Raw genomic sequence first — 18,919 nt, 5'->3', positions numbered from 1 at the left:
AAGCACCTACTCTGGTGTCCTTTAAGAGTCAATTGGATGTTTATCTTGCTGGGATTCTGTGACCCCAGCTGACTTCCTGCCCCTGGGGCAGGGGGCTGGACTCGATGATCTTCTGAGGTCCCTTCCAGCCCTAATGTTTATGGAATCTATGAAAAAGCAATGTTTTATTGTAGCTTCTGAAACAGATATTAGCATTGGGCTGAGAACACCCCTCCATCCCCAAAAAGATTCTGCTATTTCATAATGCATTTGTAGGACATGTTTCCAAATCAGATAGAAAGTTGGATTACAAAAGTTTAATCTCACTGGGGTTGCAACTGCTGTGTGTGTGTATACATCTGTGTGTAACTGTGTGCCCAGTTAGTGTTAAACTCATCAAAACACAAGAAAAGGGGCTGATTAGTGCTTTAATAATGAGTACTCCTGGGGAAGAGAATGGTTGGTTCTGTCCTTGGTTGTTTATATTTTATTTAAATTATGTTGAGAGCATGTGGCTTCAGGTTTCATCAGTTTGTATTAGCTCAGCTGGACAAGCAACTTGTAAATAAACTGAAAATCCCAGAGAAAAAATAATTTAACCTGGGTCTTTAATTAACTTTTTTTTTCTGCAGTTGCTCAGACAACAGCTCTGAGGAAAAAAGTTAGACACACTAGTTAGTTTATGCTATTATTTGAAATGCACAAAGGGGGAGTTACACATTTCAGTCTTTTTCTACCTGTGCCTATGTTTTTGGTAGTCCAGCTGTAGAAATTTACTAACAAGACCATAAATAATAGTGTAGAAGTTAACTATACAGCAGACTCAGTGCTTCAAGGACAGGCTGATAAGACACAGGCCTAGTCGCCTTGAAGTCTGAAACAATCAAGAATACAGCCCCTCCCCTCCCTATTAGTTAGCATGCAGCCAAAAATCAGTTTTGAAACAATTAAGAGTTTTCTCACACTGACCTGATATCTTGTTTTCTTTCACAGTGCAAAATTCCCACCTGCGTGCGCATCTTGTCTGTAAACTATAAATCACCTCTAACAGTTTTATTCGGGGCCTCTGAGCTTGCTCAAGGTGCCCAGCATGCTGAAATAAATTTTGAGACTGACAGCAACTCTGTGTCTTTGGGAACAGCTCCGCAAGGGGTCACGAACTCCTCAACACAGCTACATTTTCTGTATAAATGTAATGGTGGACCCCTTAGCTAATTAGATTGCTTTCCATTTGACTTCTTTGGTCAAGCAAACTCCTTTCTTCCCTCACACCCTTCCTCAAAGTACATTTCCAAAAAAGACTTTCAGAACAACTGTTCCAAGGCACTATCAGTTCTGACACTGGGATTTTCAACTACGGTTTATTCTTTTTAAGTGCACAGCCACAGAACGGAAAAAAACAGCTGTGCATCTCTCCAGAGAATGCACTCATCCAACATGATGTAGAGAATGCAAAATAAGCACACAGGGTGTGGGATCAGCAGCCCCAAATTGACACAAATACAAGGCTTCCAAGGGCACCATTTTGACTGTTGTTTCCTCTTCACTTTCCAGCACAGTTAAAGGGAAAACACTTAGTTAAGAAGTAGACAGTTAAAGTTAATATGCAAACTTCAATTATTGTTAGATGGTAAGGCTGAAATATAATTTGCAAAAATGCAGTTTATGCACTTAACCAGGGACAGATTCAGAGGGGTGCCTGCTTCATTCAAAGTTTAAAGCCACCTGCCTGGCAGTGGCATTTCTAGTTGCACAGGGCTGGCTGAGGGAGTCACTTGATCTCATGACTTATTACAATCTACCTGCTCCCTTCCAAACTCTCCATTCCACAGGTGTTACAGACCCACTCTTCTTTTTAATGGCCATGATGTTCCACCAATCCTTTCTTCTGCAATTCTGCTGTCTGTTTGCTGCTCCTGCTAATGAAACTTCTATTTCACATCCCTGCAGATTATTTGTTTTTGCTTCAGTCAAACTGAATAATACAGCTGTAAGCCCCTAGCATATTGGTAAAGCTTCTAGTTATTTTTAAGCAGAGAAAAATATGCTGTTTTATATGGGATGATGCACCTCATCATCTGCACCCCCTTTCTGCCCATGCACTTAACTGATATGCCCATAACCAATGTTTATTCCAAATACACGAGTCAGTGGATTTGGATTTGACTTGTGTTATACATTGAAGCAAATGATTCATTTACCTAGAGTATGCTGCATGCTCTGAACTGCCTGGCTTTTACAACCATCGATTTTAACATCAGCAGAACCGGACCAATATTGACTGTTTTTGAAAATCCCATCCTGTTTTCTGTCTGAACAATCTTGCCTGTGCCTCTTTTATACTGATCTATGCCTTTTATGTTTTATAGCTCTAACTGCACTGTGTTTAAGAAATGAGACCCTTTGGGACAATTCAGAGTCTGATTTGGCTTCCCAACTATCCACCACATATAGTACTACATATACATAAAAAATTGAGATATGCTTGCTATAGAAACCAAAGAGCTTTAAAGTGCTGGAGCTTTGTATTATTAAGCTCCCCATGGCTTTGTACAATTCTTGGCATTTAGTTTACTATAGCAAATATCATTTGTCTGCCCCAATATCTAGGTCACTGCTAAATTAGATGCATGTATCTAAAATTATATGAGCTACACAGTGCTCCCTAATATGCTAGTTCCCTGTGATAAGTAAATAAGGCTTTACTTACAAGCAGCATCTTAATTTTAGTGCTTTTCTGCACTCCTAAAAATGATCATACATTTGGCATCTATGAAACTTTATTTTTGTACATGCACATGTGTACACAAAAGGTCACTACTCACCGGATTTTGGATAAGTAACAAGAAACACATCATCTTTTCTAGCTTCCATCATGTCCAGTGCTTGGAAGGTTTCTGCACTGCACAATGAAGGGTACAACACTCCTTGGTAGGTAATGAGCAGCTCTTCAGACTTTTTCCTAGCAGCTTCTTCAAAAAGTTTCTCTAAAACAGCTCTGTTGCTGGCCATGGCTGGAACTTGCTGTGTGCCTCTTGCTAGAATCTCTCACAATTATTAATGATTCTCTAGATTTCTTTAGTTTGTGGTGGTGGAGTGAGGATGTCTTGATTGCGAACTCTTTTGCTTACTCAATGTCTGACTGTACTCCTCTTGCTTAACAAGGGAAACTACAGCTAAAAAAAAATAGCCTGAACTACAAGCCTCTGCAGCATGAACTTTTGCCTTATATTATAAAGTGTAACTGCTTTTGTTAAGTATTGGTACTGTAGATTACATTTAAATGCAGCTTTCTCCAGATGGGAGGGGTGAGTAAATAAAACGTGACAATTGGAAGGAGGAGCATCAAAAGTCTTGCCCCTCCACAAGTCGTGATGATAAGAAGGTTTTTTGACCTAACATCCTTGCTGTAATTTTCCCCTTGTGTAACAGGATCTTTTTAAGGGGCAGCCTGGGATCTGATGCCTTGTTATTCTGGTTTGCGTAAGAACCAAGAGTTGTAAAACTGGGTGAGTCACATCAATAATGAGTTAAAAGCAAGTGAAAGGTTGGTAGTAATTGTTTTTCCTCTTTTATGGGATAATTAAGATCTTACTGTGGAGAGACTGACATTTTTATATAGTGAAGATTTTGCATATTTTTTTCCTGTAAGTCTTTTACTAATGCACACATCAAGCTCTAATTTGGTCAAAACCTGACAGCCTGCATACCTCAACATTTCATATGAATCCCTCCACATCAGAACCTACTAATTCCATAGGGAATTAATACAACCCAATCAAACCCATATTCCAATATCCTTCACCCATAAAACAACTTTACCCTGTCCACTCTAAGGCTAAAAACAGGTTGGATTTCTCAATTCTGTCTTTAATTTTAGCATTCTACAGTCCATTATCCCACTTTAAGTACCTGTGAAGTATCTATGATAACACATTACCATCCCCCCTCCCCCCAGTCGGAACTAATTCAATTTGCTGTATTTACTTGAAAAGAAATTGAGCCCCCACCCCCCTCCCCAACAACATAGGAAAAAGCCCCTCATCTTATATTTGCATGTAAGGAAACCTTATTAAACCCATTAAACTACTGCCCCTCATTAAAGCATGTGCTTAGTAATCAAAATCACATATGAAGTTGATTAAATGTAGCTGACACTGAGCACAACTATAAGGGGACCATAAGGGGAGGGTGCATCTACACAAGATGCTCAACAGTGAATTAGCATAGATAACTCTGAAGTAAGCGTATGCTACACATACACATGCTTACTTTACAGTAAATCTCCCCAATCCCAAGTAAATTTGCTACCTGCAAATGCAAGTAGCAAAAATATATTTGCAAAAAAATAGTTTGTACTACGTACAAGTAGGTACAATGGTGCTCCTTAAAAGCGTGTTTATGGAGTACCTGTGCTAAAACTTGCAACGGTTTAAATAAAGGTCAACTGTATCAATTCTGGATGAACTAAAACTATGGGTACCTGTAGTAATTTGCCTGCATGTGGGAAGCATCCCCCTCACACACCATACAATGGCCAGCTCTCACTTCATCTCCCTCTGCACCATGCTATGGGCTACCCCAGCACCATGGTTTGCCCTGCCCTGCTCTGCCCTGTCCAGCAGGATGGGAGCAGTAAGCTAAGGCTGAGAGAGGAAGGGAAAGTGGCAGCAGCTGAACTGCCTGGGGGAGTGATGGCTAAGTAGGCACCTGCAAAGGCCACACATTAACCCTTCATGGGTCCCATGTGATCTGCAGGCTGCCAATTAGATAGCCCTGGTTTAGGACACCTCTGCTATGTCATTGGCCAGTAAGTTTCACCCCTACATTAAGGCCAAACTTAAGTTAAATGTATTTATTTAGTCTTCAGGAGCCTGACATATATGCCAGATGTAAGAAATAAGGGGAAAATGTGCCAGCAGCTCCCCTGCTATGGTCTCATAATCTTTATGTTTTCTTGTGGAAGGCAACAAAATATCCTGTTGCTTGCAAAATGTCCTGCTCACTCTTCTAAGTAGTCTGTCTTTGGCTAGGCATGGATGATCTCTTGGGCTTGCCTTAGCTCTGTCTGATATGAGCAGAAGTTGTGTTACCCATCAGCTCTGTGTTCTTGGGAAACCCTGGCACAGGATGTAGCCTGTCTGACTCACAAAAAACTCTCCCTTTCCCCACCTCTGCCTGAACAAGAACTGATTAGAGGAAGGACTTACAAAAGACAAGGAAGATGCAGTGGGAGACACAACAAAGTTGAAAGAAGTGAAGCAACTCCCCAGTCTCATTTGCATCAGAGATTGAACCTGATCACAACTAATTTAAATGGGAGATGGAACAGGCATGCACCTTTGTCCCCAACAGGCCTTTGTAGATCTCTACTAGTAGTCTGGCTCTCCGTTTTGGTGACCACCCTCTTCACCGAGTGTTGGTGTTACTGGGTTAGTGTTGGTGTTACTGGGTTAGGTTGTATTCCCACTTTGCTAACCCCGCTTCTCGCCTGCCATGACTTTGCTGTTATCCCAGTGGGGCGGGGCTAGTTCACAGGTCCCTCGGTGTCCCGGGTTGGCCTCATCGGTTACATGTGGGGCTCCTGCCACCCCTACACCCCGACCTCACGCCACCTGTGACCTCCACTTCCCTGCGCCTGCTCAGTGATGTTTCTGCAGACTTCTATAATGGCCTTCCCCACCTGTATAGGTGTCCCAGCCCTACTACAATAGATAATCTCCACCACCAATCCATCACCCTACACCATGAGCTGTGTACTTCCTCAAAGTGACCCTACTATATGGACTACCTCCCGGACTTATCACCAGCACCCTCTGATAGTGCCCAGGAGTAAAACCTCCTGGATGGATATTTCGCACTGTCCCCTTATTCTTCGATAGGTGCCTTCTATTCTCGGCGGCGATCCCGCCCTGATCTTTCTCTCCCGCCAGGTGATCCTTCAGCCTCACGCCTCTCTTCAGCGCTTCCTGCACCCACTGCCTCGGCACTTACTTCCTGTGGCTCGGAATCCTCCTGGGTGGTCTTGATCCTCCGTTGCTCACCCGATCTGGCACCTCGGGCTCTATCCGCCAGTGATCCAGCCGTTCCACCTCTTCTCCGGGCCACTGGACTCTCCAGCACTCTGGCTCTGCAGCGTCCGTCCCGCTGGGCTAACGGCGGGGACGGCTCTGACAGCCGTTTGCTCCCCTCTCCATCCACCGCCTCCGGAGCGGCAGCCGCCATTTTTAAATCCCCCAGCTGGCGTCTGACGTCACTGTCAGCTGCCGGCCACAGCTGTACATAGACACAGCTAATGAGCCGCGCAGGCTCTCCCTCCATTGCAGCGTCCCTCTTGTCCCGCTCTCCCGGTAAGTCTTCTTGGCTTCCTTGGGTCCCCTGACAACCTTCATTAGCATTCAGGATGGAGAACAGAGATTCCAAGGCAAGGACGCACTGAATTCTGGGATCAGAAAAGCAGGGGAGCACTTCATGATGGGGAATCCTTGCTCCAAATGCTAATCAACCCATATCTACACACAGGCAGCTCAGCATTTATCAGACCAGTTCTAGTAATGACTCCTCTATTGGTATCCAAAACAATGAATCTGCCTGTCTGTATTGTGAGCTTCCTCAGAGGAGTTCCACTCATAGCCAGGAGTGATCAGTTCCTATTATCCACCATATGAGCCATTGTTTACCCATAAATAAACCTACTGTTCTCCTTTGAGCCATTGTTAGTTCTCTGCAAAACCCCTACCCAAAGCTCAAGTTACTGTACTGATGATTGGATCCAAAAGCTGCACCAGTTCCACTCCTTTTCTGCCTAGAATCCCTCCATTGATCATGCTGAGCACTATGCCTGTCTGCAAGCTCCAACAAACACCTGGGAGAACCTCAGCTGGTTCAAGCTTTGCTGAGTGGTGAGATCCCAACTCTCGCTCTCTCTCTCTCTCTCCCCCTCTCTCTGTCTGACTCCAGGAACCTGACTTCTATTCCCTTACTCCAGGCACAGCTTTCTAAATCTGACTTTTACTTTCTCACTCCAGGAACAGCTTTCTAGACTGGACTTCTGCTGATCACTCTCTCTCTCTCTCTCTCTACCTCCAGGAACCTGACTTTTGTTCTCTTGCTCTAGGAACAGCTTTCCAGACCTGACTTTTGCTAATCAAACTCGAGCTAGACTTCCCCCAAAACCTAACTGTAACTAGGTAATACTGTAACTGTTTATTTTTCTCTCTTGTATGGCTATTATTACTGGTATCATTATAAGTTCATATACCTGGCAATAAATAACTTTTATGGTCAAGCTGGTTGCTATACTCTCTCTGAACCTCACTTAATCTTTCTTCCCCGTGACCTCCCCATTTGCTCTGCAGCAACACTTCTTTTACCTAAGGCAAAGATCCCTGTAATGCCCAATACTACAGTGGGGTCTGCTCATCAAGGGGGTTACTACTAGGACCACTGTGACATGCTGAGTTTTGAGGCACATGAGGGTATCAGCTGAAAGTGCTGATCGGACCAGCCTGCTCAGACGTACTCTGTTAGCATGCGTGTATGTGTGCCTAACTGCATTCATTATTGTTCTGCTGAAATAAGGGATGAACTGAGTTCAAGGCATGTGAGGGTGTCAGCCTATCAATGCTGAATAGTTCGGCCTGACTCAGATCTGCTCTGTGAACCCATGTGCTTGTGTCTGACTGCATGTTATTGTTCCCCTGATGAACTGAGTTCAAGGCATATGAGGGTGTTAGTCTGTCAGTGCTAAATAACCCAGCCTGGCTCAGGCATATCCTGTTGACCTGTTTGTGTATGTGCATACCTGTGTTTGACTGATTCGGTGGTTGAAGGAACCCAGCCCCATTGAAACTGAGTCCTGCAAGATAGCTCCATTGGGGGTGAGGACTTTCAGAAGGGAGAGATACAGCTCCATATAGAAACACAAGTAACACAAGCAGCACATTGATAGAAACATACCCCTAATAAATGAGCACCCCTGCAAAGTGATGGGCAAACCTGGTAACAGTTGTCAATTTTTCCCTCTGCTATCTGTTAAGTCTCCTTCTCTCCATAGTCTAACTCAGGGCTGTCCAACTGGTGGCCAGTGGGCTTATCCAAATCTACAAGCAGTTAACCTGTGGCCTGCATGCTCTGGAAGCCTTCTGTCATGCCACTCAGCAGAGAAGGGCCCAGAAAGCACAGCAGGGGGTGGGGTGATGCAGCCACTTGCCATGACAGGGTCCAAGGGCCCACGTACAGCCAGAAGACTGTCTTCAGGATAGGGGGGTCATGTGCCACCGGCAGGGGTGGAGAGCTATGTGGACATCTATCCCCAGTGTTTTGAAAGATTATCAGCTATTCCTTAAGACTACCAACATTATCTGTCACGGCCCCATTGCGCTAAAGGATTGTTAAAGCATAATTAACCAGGAGTCTAACACGGAATAGACCTCATACAATTCAACCTAACTAAAATCTAACTTTATAATATATTAAATGCATTAATAGTTTCTACATAGAGAGAAAAACATGTAGTTCGATAGTCTCACCTAATCCCAGATATTACTCTACTTCACAGAAAGGTGGCCAATCAGTTCCTGAAATTAGAGCGTGGTCATCTGTGGGTAATGGCTGTTTTTCAGTCCAGATGTTCTAGGATGATAACACACACTCAACTTCCTTGTTGCCCACCTTTTATGCTTTTTTTCTGATGACTCTTCATTTCCAGGTACTAATGAATGGTTTCCCTGTGATCATCATTCTGCTCATATTCTTATCCTATCATCATATTCCTTTGTTCCAACAAGCCCATCATATGCACACATCTCAGTTTGGTCTTTTACCAGTACCTTAATTTGGGCATGCCCCAGACTCCTAATTTGGTCTGTCCATCAACTCTGGAAATTCCAAGGGCTCTGCAATTGGGCGGACACTGTCCAACTGGTTCCCTCTTATCACCTTTTATTAACATATCCAATCATGCCATCCCTCTGATTTAGTTGGTTAGTGCCAAGTTCAGTTTATTTGAGCTAGTAACAAGACTCACACTATAAACACCAGTGTTGGTAATGTTAGAAGAACATAAACAGCTTTTTACAGTGGTAAGAAAAGACAGAAACAATGTGAAAGCAAGCTCAAGGCAACCTCAGAATGGAGAAGAAAAGTTCAAATTATAAAGAGGCTATATAAAAACTTAAGGAATGGTTAAATAAGGCTGAATATAAAATAAAAGTTTAAATACTATAATTCACCACTTGAGCAGGTGCAACTAAGCTCTAGCTACCCTAATATTCTCCTCCATAAAGACAATCGGCTTGCACTTCATGTAGATTAAGGTGCCTCTCTCCTCAAGCAGGTAAAAAAAATGACATTTGGACATGAGGAAGAATAACTTGTGTTTGAATGCTTGTCTAATTGTATCCCAACTACATAGTTGGTCTAATAAAACATATCACCCTCAGAAATCCTTGCCTCTCAGAATGATGTAATTATATACACGAACTGCCATCGACTGGCTCAGACCATAGGTCCATCTTACCCAGTTTCCTGTCCTGGTGGCAGACAGCAGAATCTGAAAGGCAGTGAACTGGGAATGACCAAGGTTTTTTCCAATGTTCCTCTCTCACTTGCAGCCTCCAGCATTTAAGGTCTAGGAAGCTCCAGTTCAGAGGCTGTATCTCTACCCATAACTCCCATACTCAATAGCTACTGATGCCCCTTTCCGCCCCAAAATTTGTCCAGTCCAGAGCTAGGCAACCCCCAACCAGTGTGGCACACAAAGGCGTGTGCACCTCAGAATAGATGGCAGGGAAGGGGCCAGGGTGTCACTGCCACAAGTATTGGGTCCCTTGCAGCTCCCCTGCCATCCACTCCTGGCACGCCAACAAATCACGGTTGCACATGTTTTTGCCGCTCTGCCCAAAAATGTTGCTGACCCCTGGTTCAATCCCTTTTTGGGACTGCACAAACACAAATGTTGGCATTTTCTTGTCAGGACAGACAACTCGCATTCCCATAAAAGTGATGAGAGGCACTGTATGGTGTAGGAGAGCCCCCAGAGCATGGCTGTCACTTCAGCATGCCCTGGTCAACAGTTCTGAGGAGCGGGGTCACCAGCAGGGCCACACAGGAGATGGACGAGGGGTGGAGTCCAGAGCCCTTCTCCTAACAGAAGTGTCATTTAAAAGAGGGGCAACAATTTCCTCATGGCGACCTGCTGCCCCTTTGGTCTCAGCCCGTTATGGAAATGATCTAGTTTCAGGTCTAGGACAGTGACACCCATCCCTTTCCTGCCTGCTCTGTGACATGGCTCCTCAAGACTGGTGACTTGAGGCTGATGGTCACACAAGACTTGTCACACCCCACAAGGTCTGCAAAAGATGCAGGCAGCTTTGAAGGCCCTTTGCCGGAGAGGCGAGTGTGCCACATATGTACAGGGGGTCCTCGTGTACCCAGGCGGTCAGTGTGATACACGCAATATCTTTTATCACACCAACTAGACCGTTGCAAAATGTATTTTTTATTTGCAAGCTTTCAAGCACGGACACTCTTCCTCCAGCATAGGGGAATGCACCTATCCCATATTGCGCCCGGCTGGCTGCCGGCAGAAGGAAGGGCTGCTGAGCTCAGCGCCTCCGCCTCAGCGCTGCCCATACAGCACGACAGCCGATGGCCAACGGCCGCTTCAGCCTACGCCACGGCGCATGCGCACAGAGCAGCCTCAGACCCCCGCCCTCCCTCGAAGGGAAGCAGCGGGGCAAGTCAAACGAAACCTACGGCCCCGGCACGTAGATAAGGGTCCTCGCGAGAGGTAACCTCCTCTTCCCCCTCCGTCCCACCTCATAACCTCTGTAGGCTGGAACTCCCGCGACATCAGAGGAGTTTTGCGAGATGAGGGCGGAGCTACGTTAGTGTCTGCGAGTGGTGACGGTTGGGGCAGTGCGAGGCTGGTTGGCGCCATGGGGCTGCAGGGTGTCAAGGCCGTCTTCTTCGACCTGGACAACACGCTGGTGGACACGGCGGCGGCGGGGCGGCGCGCCATCGAGGAGGTATCGGCCCAGCGGCCCCCTAGCGTCTCCCAACAGTCCTCGGAGTGGGGGAGCCAACGCTTCCCCCCCCCCCCCCCCCCGCAGGCTCTGGAGAGCAAGGGTGGCACCGGCCCCGCTCCTGTAGCAGCAGGAGGGAGCTAAGGCCACGTAGCTTCAACCCTCGGTGAAGCTAGAGGGCTCTTATCAAGAGGGATGCTACATTGTGTGGGGGTAACAGCTGCCTCTGCCTAGCTGGGCCAGCAGCTTTCTGCATTCACCTAGTTATTGCATCTGTTTCTTACATGAGTGCAGTATGGGAGCCCTGGTGGTTTAGGAGATATGGAAGGAGCAGTGGTATCTCTTATTGAGCCACTTGGCAGAGAGATCTAGTGACTCAGTCCAGTAAAAGATGCCGTTTAAAAAAGGTTCTTGCTTTGTAGTGTAGGACCTTGCTACACATTCGAATGAAAGCTGGATTGAAACCAGCCATAAAGTTGTCGAGCTTTTTTGAAGCGCTAGCTTGATAGCTGGTTGGGTCTTCTTATAGCTGGAAAGTCACTTTTATTGTGTGATAATGATGTGGCATGTGTGGCTGGCCTACATTTATCGTGCAATTTGCCAGTCAGTTGTGTAGTATATGTAACATGTAGCAAGGGCTTGAGAGCATGAAGGATTTGCCACGGAGCTAAAGACTTCTTGTGAAAGCACAAGATACATGTGAAAAAGGTTGTAGTAACTTAGAGTGCCTTTGAGAAGCACAGAGCCATCCCAGGTGCTTTCTGGTGGAGCACAGTCATAAGTGCGAAGTAGACAGGGGCCAGACTTCCTTACTTATGTTGGATAATACGTTACTGGAAAAACTTGTGCTTTTTTTAATGGATTTGTGACTGCTAGAAGAAAGTACAGCTGGTGATAAGTGAAGGTGTTAGTTGTTCTTGAATGCATAATACACCACTGAGACCCTCTTTCTCCCTTTCATTTGCTAAAGGTAATAAGTGTCTTGCAGTCCAAACATCACTATGACGAAAGAGAAGCCCGCTGTGTTTGTGAGAAGGTCCAAGCGAAGCTCCTCAAAGAGTGTCATGATCCAGCAAAGATGTGCATTACTGATCTAAGAATTTCACATTGGGAAGAAGCTATACAAGAAACAAGGGGTGGTGAAGTCGATCGAAATCTGGCTGCAGAGTGTTATTTCCTGTGGAAAAAGACTCGCCTCCAGCATCTCATCCTCCCAGAGGATACAAGGTGCATGTTAACTGAACTTCGAAAAATGGTCCGCCTGCTTCTTTTAACTAATGGAGACAAGCAAACGCAGAGGGAGAAGATTGAAGCTTGTGCCTGTCAACCATATTTTGATGCTATTGTTGTGGGAGGAGAGCAGAAAGAAGAAAAACCAGCACCTTCTATATTTCATCACTGTTGTGATCTCCTTGGAGTGCAGCCTGGGGAGTGTGTCATGGTTGGTGATTCCCTAGACACAGATATTCAAGGAGGTTTGAATGCTGGTTTGAAAGCAACTGTCTGGATAAATAAAACAGTGGTAAAGCCTATGAATACCTCCCCAGTACCTCACTATGTCATTTCTTCTGTTCTTGATCTTCCAGCACTCTTACAGAATATGGACCGCAAAGTGAATGCTAACCTAGAAAATAAAATGGCTAGTATTAATGAAATACATGACAGTTCCACTATAGAATTACAGAAATGCTAAGTGCTTAGATTGATAATGCTCAGGTTAAAATTTGGCTCTAAAAATCTTTCTAATGTGAACATTATGTTTACTTAAACGGTGGATGCGTGGATATTTGTGCATGGAGTTGAGTAGAGGAAAAGTATAGAAGATTCAATCCAATACTTACTGCTTGAAAGTTTTTGAAAAGGAAAAGCATAAGTGCAGTTCTCTTAAACTGTCTACACCTGGAAATTATTTTGACAGACTGTTTCTTAGGCATGTCTGTCTCTGACCTAAGTCTCTTATCAGTCTCTCTAATTTCATAATGAAAAGGGGAAAAAAAAGTTTTGATTTTTTTTTTTTTTTCCACCCCCAATTAATTTCCTGGCTTATAAGTTTAGCAGGAACTTTAATTGTAAAGATTGTTTGCAGTGTGCAAAACAGGAGAAGTCAGGAGAGAGTAAATCTAGTAAACTTTCATAATTGAATATGGAAATTCTTCTCCAGAAGAACTGAATTTCAATATTAAAAACATAAAAACAATGGGATCCAACATGTCAGGATGCTTTAACAAGTTTTGGCTTGATTTTTGAGGGAAAGTGAGGTAAGGTTTTTCAGTTAATTTTGAGAGTTGTTGCCCTTATTCACAGATTCCTTCCTCCCCACAGTTTTTAAATAGGTTTTTTTTTTAAATAGGATACCTCCCTGGCAGAAATACATGTTCACTTCAAAACTTCCATCTATATATGGGACCATTTATCAGAGATACTCGATGGATCAGTTTTCGTTATACTGCATTCATACTAAGTATAACCGTAATGCAAGTTATAACTCATGTAACTCTTTAGCTAAGTGATTTCACAGGGATATTTTCAGTGGTCTTCATACAGTTTTGATCATATTTTTAAAGCTTATGCCTCTATTTGGTCTGGTTTTATTGGTGAATCTAACTAACCATTTTGCAGACTTTGGGCCTGATCCTTTACTTGGCTGGGGAGACTCAAGAGTCTGCTGACTCTGATCCAGATGTGAGATCAGGGCTGTGGGGTTCTCTTTAACTGTATGTTTGTACAACCTCTCCTAATTGCAGATGCTACATGTCTTTACATTTTCTTCAAGTAACTACATATGGAACTAGTACAAGTAAATGGTTTACATCATTCTCTTCTAAAAACTTTAATAATGATATTGTATGTGATAAATGGCTGTGGCTCACCTTTTTCACTGGTTTTAGAAGATTACATCATTAAATACTATACAGCTACTGTCCCCTCACAAAATTATTAATTGAATTTTGTTGTACTTTGGTTCCTTTGTGATAAAGATCTCTGTAAAGAACAGTTTCTAAGATTCTTCTGAAGACAAAACTGGCTTCATTATTTCCTAAATTTTGAAGTTTTGGGAAAGCTTAATTTTGATTTTTTTTTTTTTAATTGGAATTTATACGCGTCTGTGAAATCATGGAATCTTTTTAATGTTGTAGCCAAATATGTCATTACATGCTGACAGGTTTCATGTTTTGCAATAATGCTTATGGCAGTAGGCATTGTGGTATTATGGATATTTTTGTGAGTTAGCAGAAAAATGTTTTGCTGACTTGGAGAGTCATAAAAGACCAGCACACAAAGCACAGAAACCTACTAGAAAGCAGGGTATGTGGAATGGCTTGTCCGTGCGAGTTAGTTTAGCAAAGCATGCATCTAAACCAGTTAAGTTACGTGAGTGTAGTCTCTTGCATTGAAATCCTTATTTTGGTTGAAATAAGGTCCAATTTGGTTAGCCTAACTTGACTGAGATTTAAGATAAAATAAGTCACTCTTTATCTAGTACCTCTTTTAATAAATTGCTTTTCAGAAAAAATGTGACCAGTTCAACTGAAGAACTAAGCAAGCTTCAAGGAACAGAAAAGCTTTTAGTATATATTAATGTTCGGGGGGTGTTATTTATTTATTTATTTTTTTTTAAACTACGCCTATGAGGAGGATTATGTAAAGGGGAATAAAAAAGAAACTGTCAGTGAGTGGAACTGTTAGATTGGCTGTAAATTTCTTTTGGTACTGAACCATCCTAATTCCAAGTGTTTGAGTACTATAACCACTTAGCTTTTATCACAGTTAAAACTTTGGTTGTTTGTCTGGTACCACACATAATAGCATCTTAGTCAGAGAGGCTTTTATGTATTTGTGTAGTAGAGAGTACAAACTGTAATAATTCATAATATTGTTCATGGACTCAGGTAGCTGTTGTTAATTGTCACAGCTCTGTTGATTTCAATCGAGTTTCCATGATTTATGAAAGTTGGGATCTGGTTCATACTCTCTTCTTGCCAAAGTATCATTCTGACTTAGGTTACTGAGCCTGCTTAATGTCTGGACAGTCTCATTCTGTTTTACAGTGGAACATTGTTATTTTTGTTTTGCACATGGCCAGTCTTTTCTTACTTCTAGTCATAAAAGAAGAAAAAAAGCACTGTTATTGTATACTCAGGTGATACACTGGTATGCAGTGGCCAAATAAATATTTCTCTCTCATTTCCTGAATACTGTACCAGGCCATCAGCCTGCACTTGCGCTACTTTCCATTGTTTAGTATGCTACTATAAAACAAGAAAAATGTGAGAAACATGGAAGAGGGGGAAAAATGTAAGGTGTTTACAAAGAACCAGTCACTTAATCTAGATAATATAGTATTAAGGCTGCTTCAACAACTGGGCTGAGTTTTCTTGAAAAAAAAGTTCTGGATCACTTTCACATCTGGAGCAGCAAAAAACCAGAATAGTGAAACAGTTTTATTGAGTTGATTTCTATTTTTGTGTCATGACTATGACCCAAAAAAGAAAATAAATAACCTGACTAAAATACACTGCCCAGAAACACTACTTGAAAACAAGGGATTCCACATGCACCTTTACTAAAAATGTTTACCTCAAGAGATAAGTACTTTTCTAAGGGAAACAATCTAAAATAGTTTTGAATTGTTTTTTTTTGGTGGGGGGGACATTTATTTAACATGGATAAATGAAAGGCTTTGTTTTTTTAATTGTTGATTTAAAAATAAATTATGTACTAATTTAAGAAAATATCTCCTGTTTTTACTTAGTTCTAATTTCTATGGATAACTATATGTTTTCCTTTAAACACAGCCTGTATTTTCAAAAATAGTATCATAAAGCTAGACTTTTAAAACCTTGTACCTGATTTTCAGAGCTGCTGAATATCTGCAATTACTGTTGACTTCAAATACAGCTGTAATGATTAGACACTGAAACAGTTATTCCTTTAATCTCTCTCGAACTTTAGCTCTGTGCTGTTGTGGCAACACTCATTGCTATTAGTACTTGAGCTAGTTCAAATATAAGTATGTAAACTACAGTCACTGCATGGTAGACATCTCTTAAGTCATACAGGATATTACTGCATTGCAGAGTTAACCCAGTGATTGTCATCCCGGTTAACTTCTTGGACTGGGCATAAGCCACAATGGGCAAAGTCAGACCTGAGTTCCTGCATCTTCATAGGAATTACTTTCTTGCTGTTTCTGACACTACTGTCACAAGTCCATCCCTCAGTTCTTTATGGAACAAGTTGCCAATCCTCTTGGCAACCAGGGATGAGGTTATTGTGGTAGGGCTTTGGAGAACCATTAGTACTCAACTGATTTAGCCTGCAAAGTGAGGGGATAGCCAGCCTGAGTAAAAGCAGAATGGGAGCTCTGACTTGTATCTGGCTGGTCCATCTTGTTCTATTTGAAAGTAGCAATACACTTGGGTAAGAGGTTTTTGTGTGTAAATGAGTTGGAGAGAGAACAAGTAGGAACCACAGTTCATTATGGGTGCATATATAATATTGAGTTACTGCTAAGGGTTTTGGAAAGGATATTAAATCTCATGTTTTAGGGAATAAGCAAATCATTAATCATTGGAGATGAGGAATACCTAACAGTTTAATAGTGCTCTTTTCCATAAATCAGAGTCCAAATCAAGCCCCAGGGTCAGAGTCTGAACATTCCAGCACGCAAGTCGCTTTGTTTTGGCCAGTATGGATCAGACCAAAACCTTCAGAGTGTACATCTAGGCAAGAATATAGATGAGGGGAGGCTGCCCTAGGCCTACCCTTCCCCTTTTAGACCCCGAGACAGAGTCCAAAGGCCAGGCCTTGTGCAAATGTTCAATGCCTCAATGGTTATAGCTTCTGCTAGAGAGCAACGGATTAAAGCTGTTGCTAACTGCCTAACACCTCAGCGATGGTGCATTTCTGTCAAGATGATGTCTCAGCCTTTTTCCAGTCAAGGAATAAGTCCCATGAAGCATAGGGGGCTAGAGTTTTGAGGTGCCCTAAATTTGCCTTACTCTGGAAGTTGCAACATTGTATTTTATAGGAGCTATCCCACTGTGCTTAGCTTTGCCACATTGCCACCAAGCCCTCCAGCTGGATGCATACACATGTGCAGTTACACTAACTGGATTTTTTGTAGTTATGCACACACACACACACTGCTAATAATACAGATTAATATAGCCAAGTATGTTTTTGGTTTTTTTTTTAATAAGAGCACACTGGTGGCTTACTCAGTTCATGGTCCACTAAAACCCTTTCTTCAGTACTGTCTGTTCCATCTCAAGTGCAAGATTTTGCACTTGTCCTTCATAATTTCATTCTATTAATTTTAGAGCATTTCTCCAGTTTATTAAAACCATTCATGTTCTTAATGTCATTACTGATCATTTTGGATGCTTCAAGAGCTACTTTCAGGTAGTAAGATCAAACTAGTAGGCCTTGAGTCTTTCGAGCTAGTCCATCTGAAGTCAATGGGATTTACAGGCTACAGAAGTAGACTGAAACTCATTGTCTGTATGTCTCTGGTTGTTCCTAGGTCAATGGCTAGTGATTGACGGTGTTTATCAGGAACATCCCTAGAGGGGGCGAATCAAGGTGACTGCCGTGGGCCCCATGCTTTGGGAGGCCCCGCAAAGCCAAACTGGCTTCACGTCCGGCCGCTTGTCAACCCCCGCTACTGCATCTGGGCCCTGCACCCTGCTATGGTCATCTCTGGTGCTTCCAGGAGTGGAGTGGGGGAAGGCACTCCAAAAGCAGCTCTAATTAAAGCACCCAGAACATCTCATGTATCAGCATCCCTATGCTGAAAAATGGCAGCAGGGGCGCTTTAAAGCTCTTCAAACGAGTTTTAGTTAAAGTGCCTCTGCTGCCATTTTTCAGCATGGGAACGCTGATGCATGAAATGCTGAAGTCTGATGGAGTGTGGTAATTAACATGCTCCAGCAGACTTGATTAATCAAGTCTGCTCTGACACTATAATTACAGTGCACCAGAGCAGCCTAACTGCTCATGTATAGGTGCCCTGAGTGACTAAATTAAGGCTGTTTGCATGGTGTTGATTGTGCACATTTATGCTATTTGTTTGCTTATCTGTTTAACATTTTTGTTTGAATCTGTCTTATTAATTAGTTTTACTGTAAAATTGCCTTAAGATTTTTAACTAAAGGCTTAGCTGTGTGTGTTTTCCACCTTATTTTCCTGTTAAAATTGCCATCTGGGAACCAGCTGTATACAATGAGAAGTAAAACAGAAACAATCTGTATTCTGTACAGTGTTTTCTTTCTTCTGTGCTTAGCTTTTATTTTTCTACCAAGCCTTGCAACAGATTTTGCCCATTATAACTTGCTTTCTAGATCACACTGTGTACATACAAGAGATGCAACAATGCAGGGATGATGTCAACTGTGCCTAAAGCAAAACTGCAGCTTTGTGCCTATGTTGTGAGGGACCCAGATATACAGTAACACGTACTGTCCTCACGTTTTTGGAATGTTTGGTGCCCTATCTCATTTCACTAGTAGGGAGTTGCACAGGACAATTCTAACAGATTTGCTCAAGGGCCAGGAGCCCTTGCCTTAATCAGGGGGTCCTTCCAGCCTTATGATTCTATAACAGGAAAGCATAAAGGGTGTTCATTTTTATTTTGTATGAGTAATTACACTGTAAGAAGGTGAGATCTATGAGGAATTCCAATACTTAATCAGAGGCCCCAATCCTACAATGACTTTTATATGGGCCTTACCTTAACAAATAATCTGTACATTGATGTCCCACTGAAGCCAGTAGAACTACTCATGTTTAAAATAAACATGTATATAAATCTCTGCAGGATCATAATATAAACAGATACTTTTAAGGTTCTCTTTTCTTTTCCATCCTTGTCTGATCCTTTTGCTAACATATCTCAGGCACTTGTGTGGTTA

The 18,919-nt window shown here is 42.7% G+C and overlaps 2 protein-coding genes across 3 annotated transcripts in view; one reads left to right on the top strand and one right to left on the bottom strand.

Annotated features, from left to right (window-relative positions):
- LOC109319892 (sulfotransferase 6B1-like) overlaps positions 1–4,622 on the bottom strand; it is a 24,679-nt gene extending 20,057 nt beyond the window's left edge. The window contains exon 1 of one of the 2 annotated variants that reach the window (XM_019549723.1): positions 4,463–4,622. In XM_019549723.1, the coding sequence (XP_019405268.1) occupies positions 4,463–4,493 (31 nt within the window). In that variant the 5' untranslated portion in view covers positions 4,494–4,622. Of the gene's footprint in view, positions 1–2,804; positions 3,294–4,462 lie in introns of those variants that run through there. The other variant, XM_019549722.1, reaches the window with a different exon arrangement.
- Positions 4,623–10,853: 6,231 nt separating this feature from the next.
- NANP (N-acetylneuraminic acid phosphatase) lies at positions 10,854–15,852 on the top strand. The gene is made up of 2 exons (XM_019549721.1): positions 10,854–11,009; positions 11,977–15,852. The coding sequence occupies exons 1-2, from the start codon at positions 10,920–10,922 to the stop codon at positions 12,697–12,699; spliced, it is 813 nt and encodes a 270-aa protein (XP_019405266.1). The 5' UTR covers positions 10,854–10,919; the 3' UTR covers positions 12,700–15,852.
- The last annotated feature ends 3,067 nt before the right edge of the window (positions 15,853–18,919 follow it).

Source organism: Crocodylus porosus, unplaced genomic scaffold (genome assembly GCF_001723895.1).
Source record: "Crocodylus porosus isolate Cpor-Errol unplaced genomic scaffold, CroPor_comp1, whole genome shotgun sequence".
Lineage (NCBI taxonomy): Eukaryota > Metazoa > Chordata > Crocodylia > Crocodylidae > Crocodylus > Crocodylus porosus.
The sequence above is the reverse complement of the archived record's forward strand: the minus strand, read 5'-3'. Positions and strand labels throughout refer to the sequence as shown.

Coding starts and splice junctions, on each gene's coding strand:
- NANP (XM_019549721.1), top strand. CDS start 10,920: ATGGGGCTGCAGGGTGTCAAGGCCGTCTTCTTCGACCTGGACAACACG. Junction 11,010..11,976: donor GGCGGCGCGCCATCGAGGAG/GTATCGGCCCAG, acceptor CATTTGCTAAAG/GTAATAAGTGTCTTGCAGTC.